The sequence below is a fragment of the Furipterus horrens genome, unplaced genomic scaffold, assembly GCF_987537825.1.
Source record: "Furipterus horrens unplaced genomic scaffold, mFurHor1.1.pri manual_scaffold_3, whole genome shotgun sequence".
NCBI classification, from domain to species: Eukaryota; Metazoa; Chordata; class Mammalia; order Chiroptera; family Furipteridae; genus Furipterus; species Furipterus horrens.
The window spans coordinates 204222291-204249013 of record NW_028327173.1 but is presented as its reverse complement, the minus strand read 5'-3'; the positions used below and the strand labels follow the sequence as shown (position 1 = coordinate 204249013).

Below are 26723 nucleotides of genomic sequence, written 5' to 3'. Positions count from 1 at the left end.
ATTCAGTAGGTCATTTACAACTCATTGCTACCTCCCCCCATACACACACCAGGTTAGTTAACATATCTGGCTAGGTCCATTACCATTTCCCCTGGGAATGGTTTCAGTCCATCAGCATATCCTTTGGGAACGACTAAGTCCAAGGCCAGGTTGATCAGCATATACCAAAAGTCCAGGTGTGCATTCTAGTTGCCTCCATGTTCGGATAGTATGGATAACGGAATTTTTAGTTTCCAAATAACAACTCTTTCAGTTAATGCAATATTTGGCTGATGAGGACAAAGACAAAATAATGGAAAATAATGGTAGGTGGCTTTAATTTAGATAAGATTCAATTATGCTTTTAGGAGAAGTATAACAACATAAGGGAATAGGAGGTGGGCATCTAGAGCCAATTCTTTGCTCTAATTAAATGGGTCAATTTCCCTTGTATTTTCTCACTTGGAAACCGAAAAAGTCAGTGTTCAAGCTGCCTGTCACCACCAGAACCAATAAGCAGAGACAGGGATTGAATATTTATGGACACTTTATTCAGATGGACGGTGATCTGGGTGAAGGCGGGTTATGTACCCCAACAGACTGTCTTACATTTCCTTTCAAGCCAGCCTTTTTTATAAGAAGGAAGAAATGTAGGTAAGAGATTTGGAATTCAAGGGGCAAAAAGCATGGATAAGGGACTTGGAATTAAGGAAGGAGTTTAATCAGATAAAAGCTGCAGTCTGGCAATTTCCCTAACATTCTTTCATCTGATGATGGGTGATTTTCTATCTGTGTCCTGTGTCCTGTTGTCCTGTATGATTTTATCTGTGTCCTGGGCAGTGGGACATCTCTCCCTGGAACACAATGGCTCATCCTATTTTGATTGCTTATGGTCTTTTCTGGAACACAAAGGTCGAATTGCTTATGGTCTCCTGGAGTCAGGGTGGATAGTACCTTCAGTTCCTGAAACAATAGCTTTTTACATGTGTTAACTACTAGGCTTATTAACTAGTACCTAAACTAAAGTTTTCCAACTCTTGAGTTCCCCCATCACCTTTCCCATGCACTCTTCTTGTCTGTTGTCTACATCTGTGTACTCAGTTGGAGAGGACTGTCCCAGCTAGAGGGGATTCTTTTTCAGACAAGGGAATACCAGTCTCTGCTCATAATATCCAAACTTTCAAGGACTGTCATAAGCGGAAATGCATGCGGTGAAAGAGGAAAAAAATGAATTCAAATTGGAAAGAGATCTCTTCTCTAGGAAGTAGAGAGGCGATGAATGAGCACAAGAAAGATACAACAAATCTGAAAAAAAGTATAGACAGAAGCAACAATCATATTCAAAGAGATAAAGTGCTCCCATTGAAGGCTGTCAAAAAACATACCCGCCAACGAGATATGAAATGTATAAAAAATATCAGCCCAAGAGATAGTTAAATACACATCACAAAATTTGAAATTGCTCTTATCCTTTGGAGTTTAGAGGTGGTTTGAGAACAAAAAAAATACCGAGTGTGATTTAAAAAACTTGTTTCCCAAAGGGTGAGTGAAGTTGAGAATGCAAATACTTAAAAAAGGGTTTTAAGTGAATTCCCAGAGAACAAATACATACTGTATTGCTAAGGCCTATCAGAGAACTGTGAGGGGGAATGGCCACGTGACCAAGGTCAAAATGTCTGGGTTCTCGTCTTGGCTTGCCTGCTTGTTAACGCTATATATATGCCCCCGGGCGGAGGACTGGATATTTCCAGGCCCGTCCCAACTACCTCAAAGGGTAGTTTCGGTGTTCAAACCAAGAGTTGTATTTAACGGTGTTTTGAAAACTGTAAGATGCTACATAAATATAAGATGTTTTCATTATTGCATCGCTTTAGTTTTTGTAAACTTCCAAACAAGGGGCACCTGGGTTAGTGCAATCTGGCTCTTCCACGTGCGTCTGGGTGCTTTCGTATATTCTTGTCCCTCGTTTATGAGTGTCTTAAGAAAAACTTTTCAGTGTCTTCCAGATTTAACTAGCAAGGGGGTGCCTATAAAAAAAGTACCATGCAGGCAGCGCTTCAGGTAAACTGCCAAACACCAAGAACGTCTGAAAGAACTTGGCGGGAGCGCAGCGTCCCCTTCGAGGCTGATGCATTGTGTGCGATCAATCAGGACGCTGGCCGCCAAATAAGAACATGGCATGGTTGAAATAGTGGTCCTGTGGCATAGCAGTTATCACTGCATTCTGATATCTTTTGTCACCGTTTCCTGGAATAAGCAGGACGCTCCAACCAACTTCAGACTCAGCGCGCCCAGCGCCCCAATCCCAGGCAGGGAGGAGGAATAACGCTCGCGCACGCGGATCCCACGGCTCCCACGGCTCCCGAGCGCAGCGAACGCGCCACCCCAGCCGACGGGTGCGCGCGCCGCCGCCAGCCCACGTGATCGCGGGCGCGTCGACGACAGCGGCGGCGGGAGAAGGCGGGTGCTCGGCTCTGCAGCGCTGCGCAGGCGCGCCAGGGCCGCGCCGAGCCCCTCCTGCTCCCTCTAGGAGTCAAAATGGCGGCGAGGGGAACCTGGAGCAGTCCGGGAGCCTGAGCCACTGACAGGAGCGGAGAGGGCGGCGGCCGCGGCGGCAGGAGGAGGAGGAGGATGGCTGGGGGTGCTGGCGCCGGTGCGGACGGAGGTGCTGGTGGCGGCGGCAGCGGGGGCGACGGCCGCGGTCCCAGCGGCGGCAGCGGCAGCAGCAGCAGCAGCGGCGGGAGGAGCTTCCAGGGTGAGTGTCCCTTGGTGTTTCAGAGGCTGTGAGCTGAGGCTGTGCCCTGCGGCGTGGGGCCGTCCCGAAAAGGAAGGGGCTGTGCTTGGGCGGAGAAGCGTCCGTTTTGGGGCTGGGCCGCCGGCAAGGAAGGGACAGTCGACCGTCTGGGGCTGAGGCGGGGACTACGGCGTCGGCGGACTGGCCGGTCCCCGTGCACTCCGAGGGCGGGCTTGGCCGTGCGCCGCTGTCCCAGGGGCAGAGGCTCGAGGCGTGGCGCTCCGGAGGGGAGAGCAGCCCTGGGTGGCTGCGGCGGTGGCCCGGGCCAGCTCCGGGCTCCGGACTCCGGACTCCACACTCAAGGGGCTCCGAGGGGCGGACCCGCCGCCTCCCAGGACGCCAGGAAGCAGCTCCCGAGACTCGGGCGCGCGTTTACCGGGGCTGCGGGGCTGCGACCGCCCCGGGGTGGACGTGAGAGCCGCTGGCCCGAATTGGAGAGCGGGCAGGCCTGCCCGCGGCTGCTCCCAGGGGGAGAAGTTGGAGAGCTCGGGTAAGTTTGCGTTGCGCGATCGGACTGGATCTGCGCTTTGACAGGTTGGAAGGGAGACAATACCGAGTGTCTGATAAAGGAGTCTGTGCCGGGAGGGCTTGAATGGCTAAAAGCGTGCCTTTTTCAGTGTTGCCATTTACACTGTTTACTGTCCTTACCCCGGCGTGAGAACTTTCTCACCATTTTTTTTTTTAAAGGCATCTTTGAGTGTCGCTTCTGCTTTGAACCACACTTAGAACGTCTTCACACACCAGCACGGATAGCAAGTACTCCGGATCAGGCCCGATGAAACCTCTTACTGTAACGCGGACGTAGGCATTTCACAGAATCGCCTTGTTGTTTCAACTAACGAAATCTTTCGTCTTTGAATAGCATCCATTTCTTTTAGATTGCGGAAATCAATTCCTTCCTTCCGGAAATGTGGAAGGAAGATTGGAAATGGTAAGACTCCTGCGTGTTGATGGCAGCTGTGGTTAAACCTGTCCTGGGTTTTGGAGGCAGAAAAACCTTTAGAGATGCGGTCTGACTTGCTTTGGGGCTGGGGAACTGGGCACAGGGGTTAAGTGACCTGGTCAGGGATTGGACCAAAACTAGGATCTAGGCCTCTCGACCCCCATTTATAGAGAGCCCTTTTCACTACACCCCTAATCCTCTTATTCATTGATGGCACCCCTTTACCCTCAGTGCCAGTCCCTGGGTCTCTGTGTAGTAAAGTTGAAAGCAGAAATGAGAGAACCTTGCTCTGGTGCTGACAGCTACCATCAAGTTGCCATCAGTCACTGATGAGTTTTTTTTTCCTAACCTGAATTTAATGAAAACTGACATTTAAAGTTTTCATAGGCCTGTGGCTACATTTTTGCCCAGTTATAGCATGCATGGCTCGTTCTTGCATCCAGTAGAACTGAAAGGTCAACATTCTGGCCCGCAGCTTAACTGCTGTATGATTCCGTGTCCCAACACCAGCGTTTAAACAAGTTTTTTTTGTATCAGAATCTAATTTTAGGATTTAAAACGTCTGTTTTGTGTTTGCCGAGTTTTAACACCTAGTTTCCCTGTGTCTTGTTGAGTCACAGCAGGTTTCTTTGTTGTGTCACAGGTTAGCCTTTAGAAATGCAATCAGGTTGAATGATTCTGGTTTCATAACCTAGTCAATGAAACGCACAGATCCGAAGTTGTACATTGTGTTCAGTGAAACGGGATCTGCTCCGTGTTTTGCGTTGCGCTACAGGAAAAAAGGAAAAAGTAGAATCTACAGACTTTACCCCCCAGAAAATAAGATGTGCCTCTATGAGTCTAGAAGACAGTCTAGTAAGTTCTCCCAGTGCAGAGAATGCTGCGGGCACCCTGGTTAGAGGGAGATGATGGAGGCCACCTCGTCAGTTGTCCCCGTGCAGAGAATGCTGCGGGCACCCTGGTTAGAGGGAGATGACGGAGACATCTCGTCAGTTGTCCCCGTGCAGAGAATGCTGCGGGCACCCTGGTTAGAGGGGGATGACGGAGGCCACCTCGTCAGTTGTCCCCGTGCAGAGAATGCTGCGGGCACCCTGGTTAGAGGGGGTGACGGAGACATCTCGTCAGTTGTCCCCATGCAGAGAATGCTGCGGGCACCCTGGTTAGAGGGAGATGACGGAGGTGTCAGGAGTCTAAAGAACTTCCTGGAACACTTGGGACTTGAGCTGGCCTGTGAGGGTTTAGATTTACAAAGAGATTGGAGCAGTTACTCTGTGAGGTAAAAGCAAGAGAATATGTGGAGATTAGCGTTGGGGGAGGGGTACAAAGGGAAACTAGGATGAACTGACAACTGAATTTCTTTGGGGGACTAAAAGGACAACAGTGGATGGTTTGAAGATACCTCTCTGCATAAGAGGTTGCGTACCGGATTGAGAAGATTTAGATTTTTCTAAATTGAATTTATGGGGGTGACATTATTTAATAAAATTGTATAGGTTTAAGGTGTACAGTTCTAGGGCACATCAACTGTATATTGTTTTGTGTGTTCGCCACCCCGAGTCAAGTCTCCTTGCATCACCATTTATCCCCCCTTTACCCCTTGCCTCCGCTCATGACCAGACTGTTGTCTGTCGGTGAGGGCGGCTTGGTCGGTTTGATCTGCTGGACGCCCTTCCCTGTTTGACGCAGCGCTCCTACCCCTCCCCTCTGACACGTCCGAGGCCGTGTCCGTCTTGTCTGTTAGTTAGTTTTGTTCACTAGATTCCGTATACAACTGAAATCATGGCATTTGCTTTGTTTGCCTGGCTTACTTCGCAGGAGGGCTCGATTCTGGTCCTCGTTAGCTGGATGCGGGGAGCCTCTGAAGGTTCAGAGGCCACGCGTCCATGTGATACACCAGCGAGCTGGGCCTGCCAGGTATCCGCAGATGGAGTGGGAATGAGACGAGACTGCGATGAAGCAGGGCCCACGGCAGCTGTTAGTTACCTGGGTGGGAGAGATGAGATCTCAGGCTAGGATGGCGTCAACAGGAAGGACACATAACAGGTGCTATTTTTATTGTAGTAAATGTAACATAAAATCCCCTTTTAACCCGCTTTAAGCCTGTAGTTGGGCAGCGTTGAAGATTGTTGTGCAGCACCACCGCCATCCATCTCCAGGGCTCCCTTCACCTTCCCCGGCAGAAGCGCTCTGCGCATTACACGGTAGCTCGCCTTTCCCTTTCCCCACAGCCCCTGACAGCCACCATTCTACTTTCTGTCTCTTAATTTACCTGCCCTGGGAACCTCATATGAGTGGAATTATGCAGTATTTATGCTTGTGTGACTAGCCTCTGTCACTTAGCATAATGTCTTTAAGGTTCATCCGTCTTGTAGCATTTGTCAGAATTTCCTTCATTTTTAAGGCTGAATAATATTCCACTGTATGTGTGTACTGCATTTTGTTAGTGCATTTATCAGTAGATACTTGGTTTGCTTTCATTTCTCGGCTGTTGTGAATAATGTTGCTATGAGCCTGGGTGTACAAATATCTGAGTATGTGCTTTCGTTTCTTTTTGGCATATGCCCATAAAACTTTACATTCCTACCAGCACTGTATAAGGGTTCCCCTTCAGCACGTGTTTTATTTTAATAATAATCATCCTGATGGATGTGAAGTGTCCGTTTTGGGGAGTGTTTTGTTTGTTTGCTTGCTTTTATTGATTTGAGAGTGAGCGAGGAATGGGGAGTGGGAAAGAGAGAGAGAAACATCAGTTTGTTGTTCCACTTATTTATACATTCATTGGTTGATTCTTGATATGCTCTGACATGGGATCGAACCCGCAACCTTGGTGTATCAGGATGCTCTTAACCAACTGAGCTACCTGATGATTAGTGATGTTCACATCTCTTATGCTTATTAGCTCTTTGTATGTCTTCTTTGGAGAAATAGCTATGTAAATTATTTGCCCATATTTAAATCAAATTAGTTGTTTTGCTGTTGGTAGTTCTTTATATGCCCTGGATATCAGTCCCTTATCAGATACATGATTTGCAGATATTTTCTGCCATTCTGTGTATTGTCTTTTCACTCTGTTGAGTGTCCTTTGATGCATATAAGTTTTTAATTTTAATGAAGTCCAACTTATCAAAGTTCCCCACTCTAAAAAGAAATAGACAAGTGAGTTTTTTAAAACGAGGTATTTTTTAAGGAAATGAGGTAACATTTTTCTTTTTAAGTTGATACTAGGGCAGTGGTTCCCAACCTTCCTCATGCCGCGACCCTTTAATACAGTTCCTCATGTTGTGGTGACCCCCAACCATAAAATTATTTTCGTTGCTACTTCATAACTGTAATTTTGCTACTGTTATGAACTGTAGTGCAAATATCTGATATGCAGGATGTATTTTCATTGTTACAAATGGAACATAAAGCGTAGTGATTAATCACAAAACAATAGGTAATTATATATGTGTTTTCTGATGGTCTTAGGCGACCCCTGTGAAAGGGTCGTTCGACCCCCAAAGGGGTTGCGACCCACAGGTTGAGAACTGCTGTACCTAGTGGAAGGAAGTTATCACAGTCCAAAATTTCAGAGAAGCATAATTTACTTAAAATTTATAATGAAATTCAAACATCCAGTACCTAGTTTATTTGTGAAACAAGTTCAAAAAACTAATGAAATCTGGAAGATTTTAAGTTTTTTTATTTATTAAAATTTTGACAGTGTAAATCTGGCATTACAAATTGAATTTTTCACAACATCCCGACTATCTTAAGTAACATAGAAACTTTAAAAACATACCAGGTAAAGTTTTATAACTAGCATTAAATTCATGTAGTGAACATTATGTTAAGGTTGGGATAAATAGGAATCATCTTAATCCAGTACATATAACATCCTTTAAATCACAGAATTCAAAAAAGTTCCCTTTTTTGACCATTGTTGGGAATATTTATAGTTGCAGTGTAATAAATAGAACACTGGACTGGGATTCAAGCCTTCATTCAGAATCTGTTGTTTGTGAAGTTGAGCCATTTAATCTGTCTGAGGCTTACTTTTCCTGATCTTTAAAGCTAACTGACGAAGTAAGTAAAACATATGTATGTGTAAGCTGTGCCTTACATAGAAGCCTTGCCACCTTGTAAGTATTTATTCCATCCTTTTCCTCCCTGTTACCACTTCCTTGCTAGTCCGGACTATTCATTGAACACCCCAACGAGCAGGTCTCTGCCAGTTGGTCCCCCACTCTCCCTCTTTCTCAGGCTATTCTTTGTTGCTGCCATACTTACCATATTGGAACATGTCACTTCCCCACTTAAACCTGTGTTAACTTTCCATTTGTCTGTAGGATGAAGGCCAGATTCACAGGAGTTTGAGACTGTGTCCAGCCTTAGATTTCCCCTCACTCCAGGCATACCAAACTGCTCAGCGTCTTCTGTGCTTCTGTTTTTCATGTTTATCCCAGTGTTTGTCATCCAGGAGACTGAGAAGATGATTCATCACCCACCCCAGGGCTAGATTTTGATTACTCCAAGCCAATCAGCTCAAGGCATTTCCCTGTGAATTGTTTCTTGTCCCAGTCAGATTGAAGGGAAGGAGATAATCTTATTTCTGAGGGAGGGGATTTTTTCCTTTTTCATATATGAGCAAGAGAACGCGTGACCCTAGTTGTCACTGGGATGATGAAGCATGCCCTAAGGATGGCAGAGCAGCAAGGTAGAATGCACTTGGGTCCATGATAACATTATTTTGGGCATACATTGTAGTGGGCCTGGGGCTTTTTCTACCATGGGCCTTCTCCTTGTGACAGATAAATTCCTTATTGTTTAAGCCAATTCTTTGAAGTTACTTGCCATCAAAAAATCTCCTAATTGTTAGAGTCATCTTTATTCTTCTAGACCCAGTTCAAACATTACCTTTACCAGTAGTTCTACACTCACTCCCTTAGAACTTCGGACCTCTCTTCCAGCTCTCACTGCATGCACTGTAATCATTGGCTTGTAGGTCGGCTTCTCCACATCTCGCTGTGTGCTTTGGGCCAAAGCCTCCAGTATTTAGCAGTGTCTGGTACATTATAGATACTCAGTGGACGAGTTGTTAGGATGAACCGTCGGCAGCAGCCGTCCGTCTCGAGAGACGATGGTGTAGCTTCTTAAGAGTCTTATCTGCACCGCCGAGAATGGCTGTGCAGTCCGACTCGGGAGTGACACGGTATCTGTCTCCTCCCGTGTTGAATCGACATCTTGCGATGACGCTGGAGTGTCCTCTCCAGTGAAGCTGAAGCTACAGAGCCTGGGCAGGGTGATATGGAGGGTCTGCTGTTGCCCATGCAGCAGACCCCCCCTCTCTTCACAGCTGAAGGGTCCAAGGGAAAGACGGAGTCAATACAGCTTGGCTTCAGGTGCGCCGCAGGAGTTGCCGGTGTTGACTACAACGTCAAACCGCCTTAGGGACTCCGGCTCCGGATTTTCTGTCGGGGTTTACTCCCTTAGCCTTTCCCCTGAAGAGGTATGCCGCAAGGCAGCGGAGGTTTTTTGGAGTCAGAGTTTTCCTTCTCTGATGTGCCCTGACTGGAAGATCGAACCAGCGACACTTAGCTCGCAGGCCGACGCTCAGTCCACTGAGCCAAACCAGCCAAGGGCCATAGGATGAACCAGTAACGTGAAAAAGTGATTTATAAACAGTTTCTTAATAAATATGACTTATGGTATTGTCTTTAAATTGACATGAAAAAATCAGTTAGACCAGACATGCAAAGTGGTTGCTTTCCCTTAATTATTTTTTAAAAGTGTTCAATTAGATCAAAAGTTTGACAGTCCCTTAAATGTTATGAAATATAAGTCTTACCTACTGAAGAGAAATCCTGGAAGGAGCAGTGAATGAATTGTGTTGTTGCTGTGTAATTCCCTCTTGCCCTCCCCCCTCCCTCTTTTTCTTCCTTCTTTCTTTAGAGGGAGACTTGAATGCCAGAACTAACGTCAAGTATAGTATGTGCCTTTTTCCTCTATATTGTGAACTTATATTAAACCTGTTTTATTTGGGATTTACTTGTGAATTGTTATTTAGAGGAAAATTCCATAATTTGCTTCATAAGGCCTAGTTATTCTTGTCTTCAGGCTTTCCCAAAATATTTTTTGCTTGCTTGAGACTAGACGTGAAAATTTTCTGGTAAGCAAAAAAACTTTGTGGCAAAACAAGATGGATGAGTTTGAAGCCAATGTTAGTAATCACTTATGACAGAGAAGTCTCTTTAGCCTTTATTTACTAAGTCAGACTTCCGTCACGTGCTTCAACAATAAAGCCTGACAAAGGAAATTTAAAATTCCCAATTGGAGTGATTGAAATCCATCAAATATGGTTAGCTCATGAATCTATAAAATTGTATTTAAAAAGCTTGCTGATGGCCCTGGCCTGTGTGACTCAGGTGGTGATGTGTCTTCTGGCAGACCGAAAGGTCCTGGATTCCATTTCCAGTCAGGGTACATGCCTAGGTTGCAGGTTCGGTCCTTCGAGGTATGTAAGGGAACCAGCCATTCGATTTCTCTCTCTCTCTTTCTCCCCCCCCACCTCTTCCTCTTCCCTCATTCCCCTTCTCTCCCCCTTCTCCCCCATCTCCCCCCCCAACGTGCTTTAAAAGCTATGAAGAAAATGTCATCGGGTGAGGAAATAAAGACACATGTACATACATACATACGTTCTTGCTGATCATCTTTAGAGGATGCTGGGAAGTTAATTGTTTTGAAAATCAGTAAATAGAGGTAAAGAATCATTCATTCATTCTGCCTTTTCTGTACAAATTGTACATCAAACAATTGAGTAAGTTGACCTTCTCTTACAGAAGTATTCCAGATAATGAATAAAGAAGAAATAATAGAGGGACTTCCAGCTAAGATGGAGGCGTAGGTAGACATGCTTCACTCCCTCAACAACCATAAGAAGAAATACAACTACCTCAAAACTAAAACCAACCAGAACTACCAGAAAACTGAACTGCATGGAAGTCCAACAAACAAAGATATAAAGAAATAATACTCATCTAGGCAGGGAGGAGGGGTGGAGCCAGGGCAGAGAGGATTCAGTGTGGAAAGCACAGTCACACATAAAAGTCAGGAGGGAAACCTGGGGAGCGATTCCAGCCCCAGATCAGACTGCACAGCCCAGAGTTCCAGTGCAAGGGAAAATAAAGCCTCATTGCTTCTAACTGTGAAAGCCAGTGGGGGTTGAGGCAGCAGAAGAAACTGCTGGTCTCTCAGCAAAGTCTGTTTGTTTAAAGGCCCCCACGGTCCTAGAACGTTTGCAAACCCTCCCACTCCAGGAACCACAACCAGGGCAACAGCTAGAGGTTTTGCCAGTCCCATACGGAAGTGGGAGAAGTGCCTGGGAAAGGGGTGAGGGCTGAGCAAGCGGCATTGTTCCTTCTTGGACCCCTCCCCCACATACAGCGGCACATTGTGGTGAAATGGGTCGCCTTGTACTGATGAATACCCAAGGCTCTGCCCCTTATAACAGGTGTGACAGCTCTACCTAAGACATAGAGGCAAACACAGGAACCTGAAAAATTGAGAAGGTGGAGAAGTGTGGTCCCCAAAGAGGGAACAGATCAAGGTTCCAGTGGGAGGTCTAAGCAACAAGGAGATAGCCAACCTAATGAATACAGAGTTCAAAACACTGATGATAATGATGCTCAGAGACTTGACATACATGATTGAGTACAGCAAACGCATAAGGGAAAAAGTGAAGGCTATGCTAAGTGAAATGAAGAAAAATCCAAATGAAACTAATGATGAAGGGAAGAAAGCTGGGGTTCAAAGCAATGATATCGAACATAAGAAAGAAACAGTCAACCAGTACAGAATAATGAAACAATTGAAAAAAATGATGTGCTTAGGAACCTCTGAGACAACTTTTAAACGTGGCAACGCCAGAAGGAGAAGAGGAAGAACAAGAAATGGAAAACCTACTTGAAAATTAATGAAGGAAAACTACCCTAATTTGGTGAAGGAAATAGACATACAAGTTCTGGAAACACAGAGAGTCCCAGACAAGCTAGACCCAAAGACATATCATAATTAAAATACCAAAAGTTAAAGATAAAGAGAGAATCTTAAAAGCAGCAAGAGAAAAGAGAGTTATCTACAAAGAGATTCCTGTAAGACTAGCAACTGATTTCTCAGAAGAAACTTTACAGGCGAGAAGGGACTGTCAAGAAGTATTCAATGTGATGAAAAGCAAGGACCTACAACCAAGATTACTCTATCCAGCAAAGCTGTCATTTAGAATGGAAGGGCAGATAAAGTGCTTCCCAGACAAGGTAAAGCTGAAGGAGTTCATCATCACCAAGCCATTGTTAATGCAATGTTAAAGGGACTTACTTAAGAAAAAGAAGATAAAACTATGAACATTAAAATGACAACACACAACTATCAACAACAGAGTAAAAAATAAAAACAAAAACAAATTAAGCAAACAACCAGAATAGGAACCAAATCATAGGTATGGTGATCATATGGAGGGTTAGCAGCTGAGAGGGGGAAGGCGGAGAAATGGGGAAATGGCACAGGGACTAAGAAGCATAACTGGTAGGTACAAAATAGGGGGATGTTAAGATTAGCATAGGAAAGGGTGAAGCCAAAGAACTTACATGACGACCCATGGACATGAACTAATTGGGGTGGGATTGCCGGAGTGAAGGGAGGTACTGGATGGAGGAGGGCAAAGGAAAAAAATATTGTGACAACTGTAACAGCATAATCAATAAAGTATACTTTAAAAAAGAAGAAATAATAGAATGTATCCATGTTGCAACCTTTAGTGGATTAATGACTAGTTGGTAATCATTGCTAATTCTCATTATCACAGACTGAGAAGTAAACATTTCGTACCTGTTGGGAGTATACACCACCACCTGTGAAGTCATCTCGGCAAAATAAACTTTAAAAAATACAACAATGATCCCGAATCTAATAAAGTCACTAAGTCTGATGATCAATTACAGGAAATAACGGGGGTTAGAGGAACATATTAAACGATTGTGGCGATTCATTTGCCAAAATCCGGACTATGAGGAAACTACAAATAACCTGACTTCAACAAAATCACAAGAGGGAAAAGGAGGGACATGGGGAGGAACCTGTTAAAGGAAACTTAAACATATTCATCATCCAGAATACATGAATTTTATTTGGGTTCTGATTAAAAAAATAATAAGAAAATGAAATAATTGGGGAAATGTGAACCCTCTTGGGAAGTTCTTATTAAGATATTATTCATTATTTTAGATGTGATAATGGTATTGTAGTTCTTTTTACATCCTTTCTTCTGGAGATGCATAAGGAACTATTGACAGATGGACTAATAGGCTATCTAGGACTTTCTTCAAAATAATCCACAGGTGCCCTGGTTTGTGTGGCTCAGTTGGTTGGGTGTCCTCCTGCCTAGTGAAAAGTTGCCAGCCTGATTCCTGGTGGGCACATGCCTAGGTTGTAGGTTCGGTCCCCAATTGGAGCACAGACAAGAGACAACTGATCAGTGTTTCTCTCTCATGTCGATGTTTCTCTCTTTTCCCCTCTCTAAAAAATAAATAATCCAGAGGGATTGGATGGAGAGTGAATTGGGATGTAGAGATACAATACTGCCACAAGTTGCTAATTGTTGAAATTTGGTGATGGGCAAAGGTTTGTTTTACTGTTCTCTTTACATTTTTTTTTCTTTATTAACAGAAATTGCAAAGTGTCTCCTGCCAAGGAGGAAAAAACAATAGGAAGGAGTGAAAATAGAGAAGCATAGTCATAATTGTCTTTGCTATTTACATGCTAGGAGGTTAAATGTAGTTCACAATCTAGAAACTTTATTGTTCACCAGCAATGCAGAACACTAGAGATTATTTAAGGTCTGTCCTTTAATTTAGATGGGGGTGATGGAGTGGAACTTCAGCAGTTTAAGACTTGAGTAACAAATTGGCAGTGCTGTAAACATATAGAGGACCAGAGGGAAGACATGGCTGTTCTCTTCAGAAAGGTTGGTATAAGACTAGATACTTCTGAGATATTTTCTTGTTTAGGGGAGAAAACACTAAACTAGGGATCAAAAAGCCTGGGATCTAGTTTGAAGCTTTACCATTTTACCATATATATTTTACTATATATGTTTTATTTTGGTTAAGTCACTTCACCTTCTGCTATAACTGCCTCATTCAGAGATATGAGAATGAAGCCTGTTCTGTTTACATTGAAGACTTAATGTGAGAATAAAATGACGTAAAGTGTGACAAAGCGCTTGTAAACTATATATCCCTGTTATGAGATACTTGCCTTGCAATTATTAAAAGAATGTAAAAAAGCCCTGGCTCATGTGGTTCAAGTGGATTGAGAGCTGGCCTGTGAACCAAAGGGTCACCAGTTCGGTTCCCAGTCAGGGCACGTGCCTGGGTTGTGGGCCAGGTCCCCACTTGGGGGTATGTGAGAGGCAACCGTGCATTGATGTTTCTCTCCCTCCCGTCCACTCTCTAAAAATAAATAAATAAAATCTTTTTAAAAAAATGTAAAAAAGGAATGACGTATTATTTGCTTTCCCGCCTGTTTTAGTGAGGTTTTAAAATTATGGTTAAAAACATATAACATAAAATTTACCATTTTGGCCAGTTTTAAGTGCTCTGTGGCTTTAATTTTGTTGTGCAACCATCACTACCATCTGTCCCCAGAACTTTTTTCTCTTCCCATCTGAAACTCTGTCCATTTAATACTCATTGCCCAGCCCCTAGCAGTCGTCATTCTACGTTCTGTCTCTGATTCTAACTGCTCTGGGTACCGCATGTAAATCAGCTCACGTGTTTGTCCCTCTGTGACTTGCTTTTTTTCACTTAACATAATGACTTTAAGACTTATCCATGTCGTAGCATGTATCAGAATTTCCTTCCTTTTTTTTTAGATTTTACTTATTTTTACAGGGAGGGGAAGGAGGGAGAAAGTGAAGGAGGGAAACTTCAATGTGTGCGACAACTGCGCGCCCCCAACTGGGGACCTGGCCCACAACCCAGGCATGTGCCCTGACTGGGAACCGAACCGGTGACCTTCCCGTTCTCAGGCTGGCACTCAGTCTACTGAGTGACACCAGCCAGGGCTCCTTCCTCTTTTTAAGGCCTAAAAATACACCAGTGTTTATTTCACATTGTGTTCATCATTTATCTGTTGATGGACACTTAGTTGTTTTTACCTTTTAGCTATTGTGAATAATGTTGCTATGAACATGTGTGTTCAAATATCTATTTAATCCTTGTTTTTATTTTTGGGGGGTTTGTAGTCAGAAGTAGAATTGCTGGATAGGGTGTTGTGTTTAAATTTTTTAAAGAATTAGTGGTGGTGTTGTTTTTAAAATAATTACTCTACTGCAACCCAGGCATGTGCCCTGACCAGGGATTGAACCAGCAACCTTTTGCTTTGTGGAATGGTGCCCAACTAACTGATCCATACCTGTCAGTGCTGCCCTTGTACGTTTTTTAACATCTGCATCCGAAAATGTGATTTTTTTGTTTTGAATGAAGTTGATGAGAAATTTCGTTTTTTTCTTTTAAATTCAGCTTCTGTTGCCCTGACTACTGTGGCTCAGTGGATTAAGTGCTGGCCTGCGAACCAAAGGGTCACTGGTTCGATTCCCAGTGAGGACACATGCCTGGGCTGCAGGCCAGGTTCCCAGTTAGGGGCATGTGAGAGGCAACGACACATTAATGTTTCCCTCCCTCCTTCTCCCTCCCTTTCCCTTTCTCTAAAAATAAATAACTAAAATCTTTTAAAAATAAATAAATAAATTCAGTTTCTGTTCATGTGTTCCCTGGTTTTAGCTCTTTCTCTCTTCAAATCTTCTGTAAATGCAAATCTAGACTCAGATTTCTCATTGCCTTCTCTGAAACACCCAGAGTCACTTTTCTACATTCCTCTAAACCAACAGTAAAAACAGTTGTCCCAGTTAGAACAGTGATTTCATTTATTCACTCAAATATTGTGTGCCTGGCTTAAAACTAGTCTTCCTGTCGTGAACCAAATGGCAGTTCCCTGGGTAGGTTCTATGGTCTCTTGGAGAGCCTCATCATCGTCTCCGCCCTCTGCTTGCAGGCCCTTTTTCTCAGTTGCTGGAGAAAACGTGTTTGATCCTCCCAGAGCTGCCCTGGTTTGCGGGGATCCAGCTGCTAGGAGAAGGCAACGGAAGCGTTGGTGTTGGGAGTGGCAGGGCCCCGCAGCCCCTGTTCTGGCCCGGGCTTCCCCGTCAGGTCTCAGCACTGCCAGAGGCTCCGACCGGGGACAGGCAAGGCCCAGCACTGAGAGTCAGGCTCCTGGACCTTTTCACGTCTCTGTTCCCTTTTTTTTTTTTTTTTTTAACTGTTACTTAAGGAGGGTCTTATTCTGAGGTCTTCAGTCTGGTGCAGCATTTTGAGTGTGAGCTCTGAGGTAGAAGTGGCAGAGTGAGAGGTCTGATTCTGTCTTTGTAATATAGCTGCGTAGGTCCTTTATCCACTTCTAAGTGTCTAGAAACCGAGTTTTTCAAAATACCTGAATATCTGATATGTTCCATCCAGGCCAGGTCAGACCTGGCACAAGATGTGTTCCTCCTGAAATCCATTCTCTTGTGATGAGGTACTTCTGCTTCCCACTGTCAGTCCGTGTTTATTATCTTATTTAACTCTTAGAAGAACCTTGTAAGTAGGTGATATTCTCATTTTAGAGATAAGGAAAGTCATCCTTGTTAACACTTTCCTGGACTACGGTAAGAATCCTTGGATTGGTCTTCTTGCATCAAGTATCTTCTGCCTTGAGGCCATTTAATAATCTTTCTGCAACACAAGTACAGTATTGCTTCTCTCCTGTTCTGCGCTTTGCTCCAGTAGTTCCTCCATGTGTTCTTTTTTTAAAAATTTTTATTGAATTTATTGGGATGACATTGGTTAATGAAATTATATAGGTTTCAAGTGTATAACTGTGTAATACATCGTCTGTATATTGTATTATGTGTTCATTCCATTGTGTTCGGAATAAAGGCCTAACACTGTGGTATGGGATTTGAGGCTTTTTAATCCAGGTCCTACCTATATTTTCAAACATATGTACTCCTTAGGCCTTAGACACATTATTTATCAACATTCATGTTACTCAAATAATTGTGTGTCTACTTTGTGTTCTGTGGTGGATGGTAAGGATTCTAAGATAAATAAACTGAGTACCTACCCTTGGGAAACTTAATAGTTCAGCATATGTGTAATGATGCTGCAATATTAGCAGACAATAGAGAAGGTATAGCTTTAGAAGAACCGGGAGTGGGACGTTGACTAGGATGGGAGTTATTCCTATTTATTCATTGTGTGTCTGATACCTTAAATGACCTTTTCTTTTTCACTCAGTGCTGTCCTATTCTTGAAGATCTGGCTCTAAACTAGGAAGCCAGAACAGTAGTCTTTTTTTTTTTTTTTTTTTTTTTAATTCCGTAAGATATCTCATTCAGGGTATAATCACTGCTGTATTGCCAGAGCCTGTCTTAACTGCCTAGCAGATGATAAATGCTCAGAATTGGATGGATAGTAGGTGGAGGGGTGGGTGGGTGGATGATTAAGCATGAAAAAGTGTCACTTTTGCTTTGATTTCATGAGCTGTCCTTTCAGTTAAGTCATTTTGCTTAATGTGAAAGACCCTTTTAAGTAACAAAAGTCACACTGTTAGGTGTGTACTCACTTCCCATTTCTGGAATGGAACTATATTTTTCTGCTCCAGAAATTTTTCTTCAAATATTTAGGAGGAAAAGAAATTGCGAAGATAACGTTGTTTATAAGAGCCTGAATGCCAGAGTGGTTTTGCAATTTACCAGCTATGTGACCTTGGTTAAGTAAGTAAGCCTTCCATGCTTCATTTTCCTAACCTCCCCAGTCTCTGTTTGTGTAAAATGCAGATAAACCCTGGCCAGGTAGTGCAGTTGGTTAGTGTTGTCTCGAAATGCCAAGATTGTAGGTTCAGTACCTGGTCAGGGTACATAAAAGAAGCAACCAGTGAATAAATAAGTGGAACAGCAAATTTATGTTTCTCTCTCCCTCCCCCCCTTTCTCAAAAATCAATTAAAAAATAAATATAGTGGGAAAGTGGGGATAATAATAGACCTACACCTCACATTATTGAGAAAATTAAAGGACTTAATTCATGTAAACTGCTTAAGAATGGCTGGCTCATAGTACTCAACTTATGGGTGTTATAATTATAGTATTGTAATCACAGTAGATATATCTCTAGATTTTTCTTTCTGTGAGAAGTTGATAGTAAACATTTAAATGCTAGCTATAAGCTTTACACATCAAATTTAAGCATTTAACTATAAGCCAAAACAATTTTGATGATTCTGAAATCTGGGTAGTGGAGGTTTGGTGGCTCAGTATACTATTTTTTTTTTTTTTTTTTTTTTTTTTTTACTGTGTGGTTGCCTCTCACTTGTGCCCCCAACTGGAGACCTGACGTGCAACCTAGTAATGTGCCCTGACTGGGAATCAAACCAGCGACACTTGGCTCGCAGGCCAATGTTCAGTCCACTGAGCCACAGCAGCCAGGGGCTCAGTATACTATTAATCTCTTGTGTATTTTTGAAATTTTTCATGATACAATTTAAAATCAGAAATGTGGGGCAAAGGTGGGGGCACCTTTAGATCATGCTAAGTACTTGCTTTTGAAGATTCATAATGATTTGAAAGATAATGCTAAACAGTCCTGAAGTAAAGACACCTATTTGGCTCTATTTAATTCTGCATTTTTCAAAATTTCGGGAAGATTCTTTGGAAATGCTGGTCCGGGGTTTTTTTGAGGGGAGATGTTGTTTTTTCTATTTTATTTTGTTTGTTTGTTTTTTATAGGGTTGTTATTTCTCTCTGATGCATTCAACATGATTTTCCCCTCAGTTAGGTCTGCTACAGTCACTTTAAGCCAGTTAGGTCATCTGACTGAGAATGGTGAATCTAGAAAAGAGTTTACCAGCTTTCTAGGGCCATTGCGTCCTGTGGGCTTTTCCTGGTCCCATAGGCCCTCTTTCCCTTTCCTTTCCTATCGTATCATCCAAAATTTGGATTTCTTACTGTTTTGCTTAGGAGACAGGCAAAGCTTGCCTGGAATAAAAACTTTCCTAGAGAGATTAGACTGTGATTAACTCTCATTTCCAGAATGTAAAGGCAGTGAATTAGATTAATAAATAAATAACATAATACTGTGCTCTGTTTGGTGGCATAGGGTTTTTGTTGCCTAAGAAAGAAATGAATTTGTTCCCTGAAAATTTTGAGAAATACAGCTTTAATATTAGAACTGCATCAAGATTACGCCCAGGATTTGGAACTAGGGACCCAGGGTATACTTATTGGTTATATCTGATCCAGAAAAATCCCTCCTACCAAGTCTTTCCAAGGCCTTTGTTTATTTTGGTGTTAGAGCTCCAGTAGGAGAAATGAACATCACCCAGACCAGTTCGTCTTGAAGGGAATTCATTCCCATTGACCAGGAGCTACCGGAAAGAGACTCAGTCCCTAAGTCCCAAAGCCTCCCCTCCATGACAAGACCCTGGCTGTCCAGTGGTGCTCATTATGGGGGTAAATGGCCAAATCATCCTTATCGGAACCTGTGACTTCCCTAGTGCTTGCTAGCTGTTCTCGTGTCTCCGGCAGGACGGATGACGTCTTAGAACCCGTATGTGATTGCTTTAGATTTAATTGAGCTCATCATAACATTGAGGGAGGTTTTTGAAGGCATTTTTAATGAGTTTGAAATCTGAAATGGACCAATGTAAAAGTGTTTTGTGTCCCTACAAATCTTAGCATATTCCGATGAGAACAATTCTCGTGGGTGTGTGCACGTGCACTTACAGCGTAGTGAAGTGGGAGTGAGGAAGTGCTGCAGTAGACACTGGCTTTACTTCATCTGGGAGCAAGGCTCCCTTCTTCCTTGTTCTGTTTCAACAGCATCCTTTGTGCTACATCAGTGAGTTTTTTCCTGCAGTCATTAGAAATTACAGGGAAAAAAAGGAAGAGGATTGCCATAGGAGTGACACTTTAGAACACTTCACCAGCACTTTTCACAGTCCACCGTCACTTCCGGAGTCAAAGCTCATTTTTTAAATATTTTTTTCTCAATCTTCGTAAAGACTTTTATTTTTCCTAATGTTTTTATTCTGAATTATTTTAAATATATTTCAAATCTGAGAAGAGATTGTCTTTGCCATTTTTGTGATTTAAGTACAAATCTTTAGTAACTGAGAATAGGATTTGACTTGTAAATGAGGCCACAGACTGGGCTTCCCAGGACCCTAATTTCTTTTAAAGAACCACTAAAAATGCTTGAATGAACCTTGAAACTTTTAAGGAGCTGAATTTGAAAATGAAGATTTATTAACTTTTTAAAAAAGTTTGAATTGAAATTAACACAGGCAGATTTAGTTTTTGTTTTACAAGATTTGACAACAATAAAAGTGAATTACAAAAGAAGGCAGCCCTTTCTATGTTTCTAATACAGTACTTCCTCACTTATCACGGGTATTACGTTCTAGACCCCCCAACCCCCGCAATAGGTGAAAATCCGCGAAGTAGGAACCTGACATTTCTTTTACTATTTATATATATTTTAAGGCTTTATAAACCCTTCCCACACACTTATAAACCGTTCCCAGTCCCTTATTAACCTTTCCCACTCCCTTATTAATCTTTTCCACACTTTTATAAACACTACTTACATTCTTAAACATATTCTACACTCTTAAACCTACGTAACTAACAACATACATATACAGTACCGCAAAATCCCACGATATAGCGAAAAATTCGTGATAAATAATTAAATATAATATTTTTACAAATCCCATGATACAGTGAGGACATGATAAGTGAACCGCGATATAGAGAGGGACTACTGTATTTAAAAATAGAAGACTGAATTTACTTACAGTAAGCATCACACTTTAAGAAAACTGATTTTGCTGGAAGAAGTAGTTTTCTTGACCATTTAACATTTACAAAACAGTCAGTATATTAAACTCCCAGATTCCTTACTGGGTAGTTCTTACAGAATGCACTGCCACATCTCTGACTGCCCTTGTAGCCTTTCTGACTTCAGTAGCAAGCACTAAAGTACAAAATCTAATGTGCTCTGTTTTCCTCGGTGGGCAGCTAAATTTCAAATAGGAAATTTGCTTGTATAAGTATGTGATTTGATTGAAGTTACTGCTACTTTACATAGTTATCTAATTAGTGGAAAGTTTCCCAGCCTTTTCTTGGACACTATGGATAGATATGTCTATGCTTAAATAAATAAATTTTCCTATATATGGTGGAAAAGGAATGAAGGAAAGCACAATGTTAATACTGATTTTTTTAAACTTAAATTCCTAAGGTTATGTGTCAGTAACAGAGGGGAAACTTAAGTTTCAAGAATCTTGGCACAATTCTGTTTTCCAGCAGGTGTTTTGTTATTGTGTGTTTGTGTTTAACTGTATTTGTTAAAGCATTTCATCCTTTCTTATGAAGCTAGATTAACTGCCTCCTTGTTGGTTTCCTAACAATTCCAATAATAGATTTTAAATTGTGTTTCCTCTTTAACCATTAACCTTTTTAGTCAGATAAAATTTATACATCCAGATGCAGTAAAGATTTAGAAGTATTCATTCCTATTAACCCTGTTCTCTCTTAGGGTTTCTGCTCTGTACAAATGTAGACCTCCTGCTGGCGCTTCTGAAAGTTAGGGTTCTAGAGTGTGGAATTTATTTTATAATTGTTAAAATGATCTCTTACTGGTACTTCCCTGTCCGTGTTAAGTCAAAATGTCAGGTAATTGAAAGCAATGTTTTTATTTCAGGGCTCTATGGGGAGGATAGGTTAAAGTTTTTGTTTTTTATTCTTGTGTCTCACTGTATTTATAATAATTTCCTTAAATGACGAACAAGTAACCTAAAGATACAGTGGTACCTAGGTACTCGACCAGTGCCGAAACTGACGAGTGCCAGACGATGAAGCATTTTGCCTTGCCCGGTGGCATCCTGACTCACAAGTTCTAGCAAGTATGACAAGCCTGAGCAAGCACCCAGTGCCGAAACATTTTTTTTCTTATCAAAACAAGATGAGTACAGGGTTTGATGAGTTCTGAAGCCAGTGGGTACCAAGGTGTGACTGTGCTTAGTTTCAACTGCTCATTATTCCTTCCCCCTCTTTCAGTAAAATGCCCAATTTTACACATTAAAAAATAAATTTAAGTAGTAAAACAAACCAGTCACTTAATTAAATCTGCTTTGTATGTCCGTACTGGTATTGGTCTCCTAAGGGTTTGAAAATTGTTTCAAATATTACATTAAAATAACTAGTGGCTGTGTCTGAGGATTTTAAAAATACAAGTTTTTTCTAGTCTAAATACTTTTCCCTGTGATTTGAATTACTTTCTATAACTATATTTGCATTAGTCTGATGTGTTGCTTTTTACTGTCATAGAAAGTATATAATTGGTGTATTTTATGGCGCAGAATTGCAGCTAACACTGATTCATAATTCATGTTTATTTGTTTACATTTTCTGAAATTTTTACATGTGAACTTGACAGCATGTCATTATTTGCAAATAAAAGCAGTTTTCAGTAGCTTGCTTTTTTTTTTTTTAATTGTGCAATTTGAGATACATCTGAAAATAGGGATAAAATTATTTTTGTTTCATATCAAGAAACGGATGAGAAGAGGCTGCTGGATCCAGAGTTGAAAGTTCGGAAAGGCCTCTGGGATTACACTCTGAAGAGCCGGCAGATGGAATGCCTGAGTGACTGAAGAAAATGGGTGCTAATGCATCTAACTATCCTCATTCATGTTCCCCGAGGGTAGGGGGAAATTCTCAAGCCCAACAGACTTTTATAGGTAACTGTTTTCGTTTTTCTAACTTTATTTTGTGAATATAAAATAAAATTGTGTTTTCAGTGGTCTTTTTCAATGGAAAGAGACTTGAGCTGTGAAGAGGTTATTATAGCTAATTCTGCAGCATCCAGGATTTTTTCCCAACACATGTGAATTTGCTGTTTGTCCTATTCCTTATCTAATATAAAAATGAGTTATTTGAATTTGCCTCTTTATAAAAACAAAATTAGGGTTGTTTTTTTTTAATGGTTCAGAAATATCTATGAAATTTTTTAGCTTGACACATGTGTTAAAGTGAATGTTGAAAATGAATGTTTTAAAAAACACATTTTCATTTGTTTTATTTCCTTCTTAGGAACATCATCCTATTCTCAGCAAGGCTATGGTTGTGAATCAAAATTATATAGCCTTGACCATGGCCATGAGAAACCACAAGACAAAAAAAAGAGAACCTCTGGCCTTGCCACCCTCAAAAAGAAGTTTATCAAGCGTCGGAAATCTCACAGGTCTGCGGATCACACCAAGCAGATGCGAGAGCTGCTCTCTGGGTGGGACGTGAGAGACGTCAATGCGTTAGTGGAGGAGTATGAGGGAACTTCAGCCTTAAAGGAGCTTTCTCTACAGGCCAGTTTGGCTCGACCGGAAGCTCGGACATTGCAGAAAGATATGGCCGATCTTTATGAGTATAAGTATTGTACTGATGTAGACTTAATATTTCAAGAAACTTGTTTTCCCGTTCATCGTGCCATTTTGGCGGCAAGGTGTCCGTTTTTTAAAACACTGCTTTCTTCCTCACCCGAGTATGGGGCAGAGATCATAATGGACATCAATACAGCTGGTATAGATATGCCTATGTTTTCTGCGCTGTTACACTACCTTTATACTGGAGAGTTTGGGATGGAGGACTCAAGGTTTCAGAACGTCGATATCCTGGTTCAGCTTAGTGAAGAATTTGGAACACCAAATTCCCTTGATGTAGATATGCGTGGACTTTTTGATTACATGTGTTATTATGACGTTGTCCTTAGTTTTTCTTCAGACTCTGAACTGGTTGAAGCTTTTGGTGGCAATCAGAGCTGTTTAGATGAAGAGCTCAAAGCTCACAAGGCTGTTATTTCAGCACGGTCCCCATTTTTTCGAAATTTGTTACAAAGGAGGATACGGACTGGTGAAGAAATCACAGACCGAACTTTGAGGACTCCCACAAGAATTATATTAGATGAGTCCATTATACCAAAAAAATATGCAAAAGTTATATTACACTGTATGTATACCGACGTGGTGGACCTCTCTGTTTTGCACTGTAGCCCCTCTGTGGGGAGTCTCAGTGAAGTTCAAGCTCTAGTCACCGGGAAACCAAACATGGCCAGGGCAGAAGAAGCCATGGAACTTTACCACATAGCACTCTTCTTGGAATTTAACATGCTGGCACAAGGTATGACATTCTGATTTTTAATTTTGATATCTAAAATTACACGTTTGTCTTCCAGATTGAAAACACAACCAGTACATTCCATGATTTCAGTGTTTCAGATGTGAAAGGGTCAGTTTATTTTGAATGTGTAGTTACAACATCTGAGACAGAATTAAGGGTTAGTATTAATGTGGCACTTCGTTTAGTATTAAAATCAAGCGTTCAAAACTAGTGACTAAGAGCAGTAGATGGGGCTTAAGGTTCTTTCTTTCCTAATGTAAGACGATAGGTATGGGAATATATAATTACCCAGCTAACACCCACTTACACCCTGTCTGCACCCAAGCTTTGAACTAGCCGTGTTTCTGGATTTCAAGGTTATACTTGATCTAGGACTTCTTATATTCTCTTATTTACACTCAGTGCCTTGTTGATGCTCAAGTGTATAGACTGAGAATTAAAGTTCATAATAACGATGAATAGAGTCACATTTGGGTACAAATTTATTTGAATCAAAGAATTAGGGTTTCTCATTTAAATTCTAAAATATTCATTATCTTTCCAAGCTCAACTTGCACACCAGGCAACAGCCTACAACATGTAAGACACGTAAGGCATAGTTAGTGCTAGATTCGTGTGCCTTCTTCATTTAATTAAAAAATTTTAAGTTAGGGCAGCACTTTTTCTTATTATGGCCAAATTAATACATGGAAGTTACATTAAAATAGGTGTATCTGTTGGTAAACATTAGAGTTTTAACATTTCAGAGCTGAAAAGAGATCTTCCGTGGGAGAGCAAAGGGTAATTACTATCTTGGCAGAGTGCATTCTTGGCTTTCTCTGGCCATATAGTAAAAGAAAACAAGTTATATGATATGAAATTACTTGAAAAGTTTTGCTAATGAATATTCGCTAAAAGAACATTAAAAGTTGCCAATTAGAATGTTAATGATTTGAGTAAATGACATAAATTTAAAAAGGAAAGCTAAGCACATTTTCCTAATTGAAAATAATGTGTATTGTATGGCTAAGTCAACAAATTAATAGGACTTTGAGAAAGAAAAAAATAAAATAAAAGCCCCAGTTAAATAACAAATGTCAGGAATAAAATGAGAAGAATTACATGGAAGAAGACATTTGATAAAGATGAGTGAAAAAGTTGAGATTTCTACTGCATAAAGAATTTTTTTAAATCTATTTCACCATGATCTTTTTAGTAATGGTACTGATTTTGTTTTAGTACAACAGTCAAAATGTCATTAAAATATTTTCCTACTAATCATTATACTAATAATAGTAGACCATTTAGATGTCAGACTGTAAGAAAATATGTTATTAAAAATAACCTAGCAGCAGCCCTAGCTGAGTAGCTCAGTTGGTTAGAGCATTTTCCCAATATGCCAACGTTGCAGGTTCGATCCCTGGTCAGGGCCCATATAAGGTCAGCCAGTGGAGGCATAAACAGGTTCAACAACAAATTGATGTTTCTTTCTCTCTCTTTCTCTTCCTCCATCTCTCTCTAAAAATCAATTTAAACAAAATTTCCTTAACATAAAAGCAAAGTATTAAAAAACAACAACCTAGCAGCTCGACCTTTTATTCTTTTATTCTATAACGCTGAGTTTGTCAGAAAGCCCCTCCACCGAAAAAGTTGATGGTTGCAACATTACTGAAAAGGTATAAATAATATGGTTTTATTTTTGACATGTTTAAAAAATAAGAAACTAAAGTGTATTTTTATATTTTTCTGTTTTAAAAAATGGGAAAGCATTTTTAAATATAGATATTTATTGTTTTAAATTTTAAATGAAAAGTAAAACTGTGAGCCAGCTCTTAGATCTTAAGTATTGCTTGATCTAGAGTTATTTTATATTAAATGAGAATTTTTTAATCACTGAGCTAGAAATTGAGTTGGGGGGGGGTTGGGTTTTTTTTTTTTTTTTTTTTTTTTTTTGGTATATTTAAGACAGAAAATACCCTGACCCGTTTGGCTCAGTTGGTTGGAGCATCATACCATAAACCAAAAGGTCACAGTTCAGTTCCCAGGCAGGACACATGCCTAGGTTGTGGGTTCCATCCTGGTTGGGGTGTGTACGAGAGTCAGCCAATCAGTGTTTCTCGTGTGGATGTTTCCCTCTTTCTCCCTCCCCTCCCCTCTCTCTAAAATCAATATGCATGTCCTTGGATAAGGGTTGAAGAAAAAAAAAAGATATAAAACAACATTGCTTCATTACCTTAGTCTTGATTATGTATTTAAAAATTCCCATAAGCGTGGGCGTATATGGCTCTCTGTTTCCATTCATTATTTAAAATACAGAGTTGAGGTTACATGGTCTTTTGTTTTCAGTACTCTGTGTAGCCCTTTTCTCCGTAGTAGGGGACTATTCATACTGAGGTTTATAACAGACGGTACCTTCAACGTAATTCTTTCCTCATTTCCATGGGAAGGAGAATATTTAGTCACTTAGAGAGGGATTTTTATGCCAGAAAGCTTAAGAGCTCAGGTGCTGGAACCAGGCAAACTGGATTGCAGCCCTTCAGTACCATGTTTTAACTTGTATAAAACTCTGAGGCATCTATTGTGTGCTGTGAATTAGCATCTCTCCCATGCGTCTAGCACAATACTTACTACTTATGTGCCCTTTTGGAATAAATTAAGGAAATAGTCACCAACATTTTCTGTGAAGAAAGGCTATGAGACCAGCCTCTTTGGCAACTTGAGGGTG

General features: G+C 41.3%; 1 protein-coding gene across 2 annotated transcripts in view; it reads left to right on the top strand.

Annotated features, from left to right (window-relative positions):
* Window positions 1-2504: 2504 nt before the first annotated feature.
* The window catches only part of BTBD7 (BTB domain containing 7), a 59709-nt gene continuing 35490 nt past the window's right edge, over window positions 2505-26723 (top strand). For both annotated transcript variants that reach the window (XM_090271341.1, XM_090271340.1), the window contains exons 1-3: window positions 2505-2734; window positions 22400-22587; window positions 22940-24019. In XM_090271341.1, the coding sequence (XP_090127467.1) occupies window positions 22506-22587; window positions 22940-24019 (1162 nt within the window). In that variant the 5' untranslated portion in view covers window positions 2505-2734; window positions 22400-22505. The remainder of the gene's footprint in view (window positions 2735-22399; window positions 22588-22939; window positions 24020-26723) is intronic.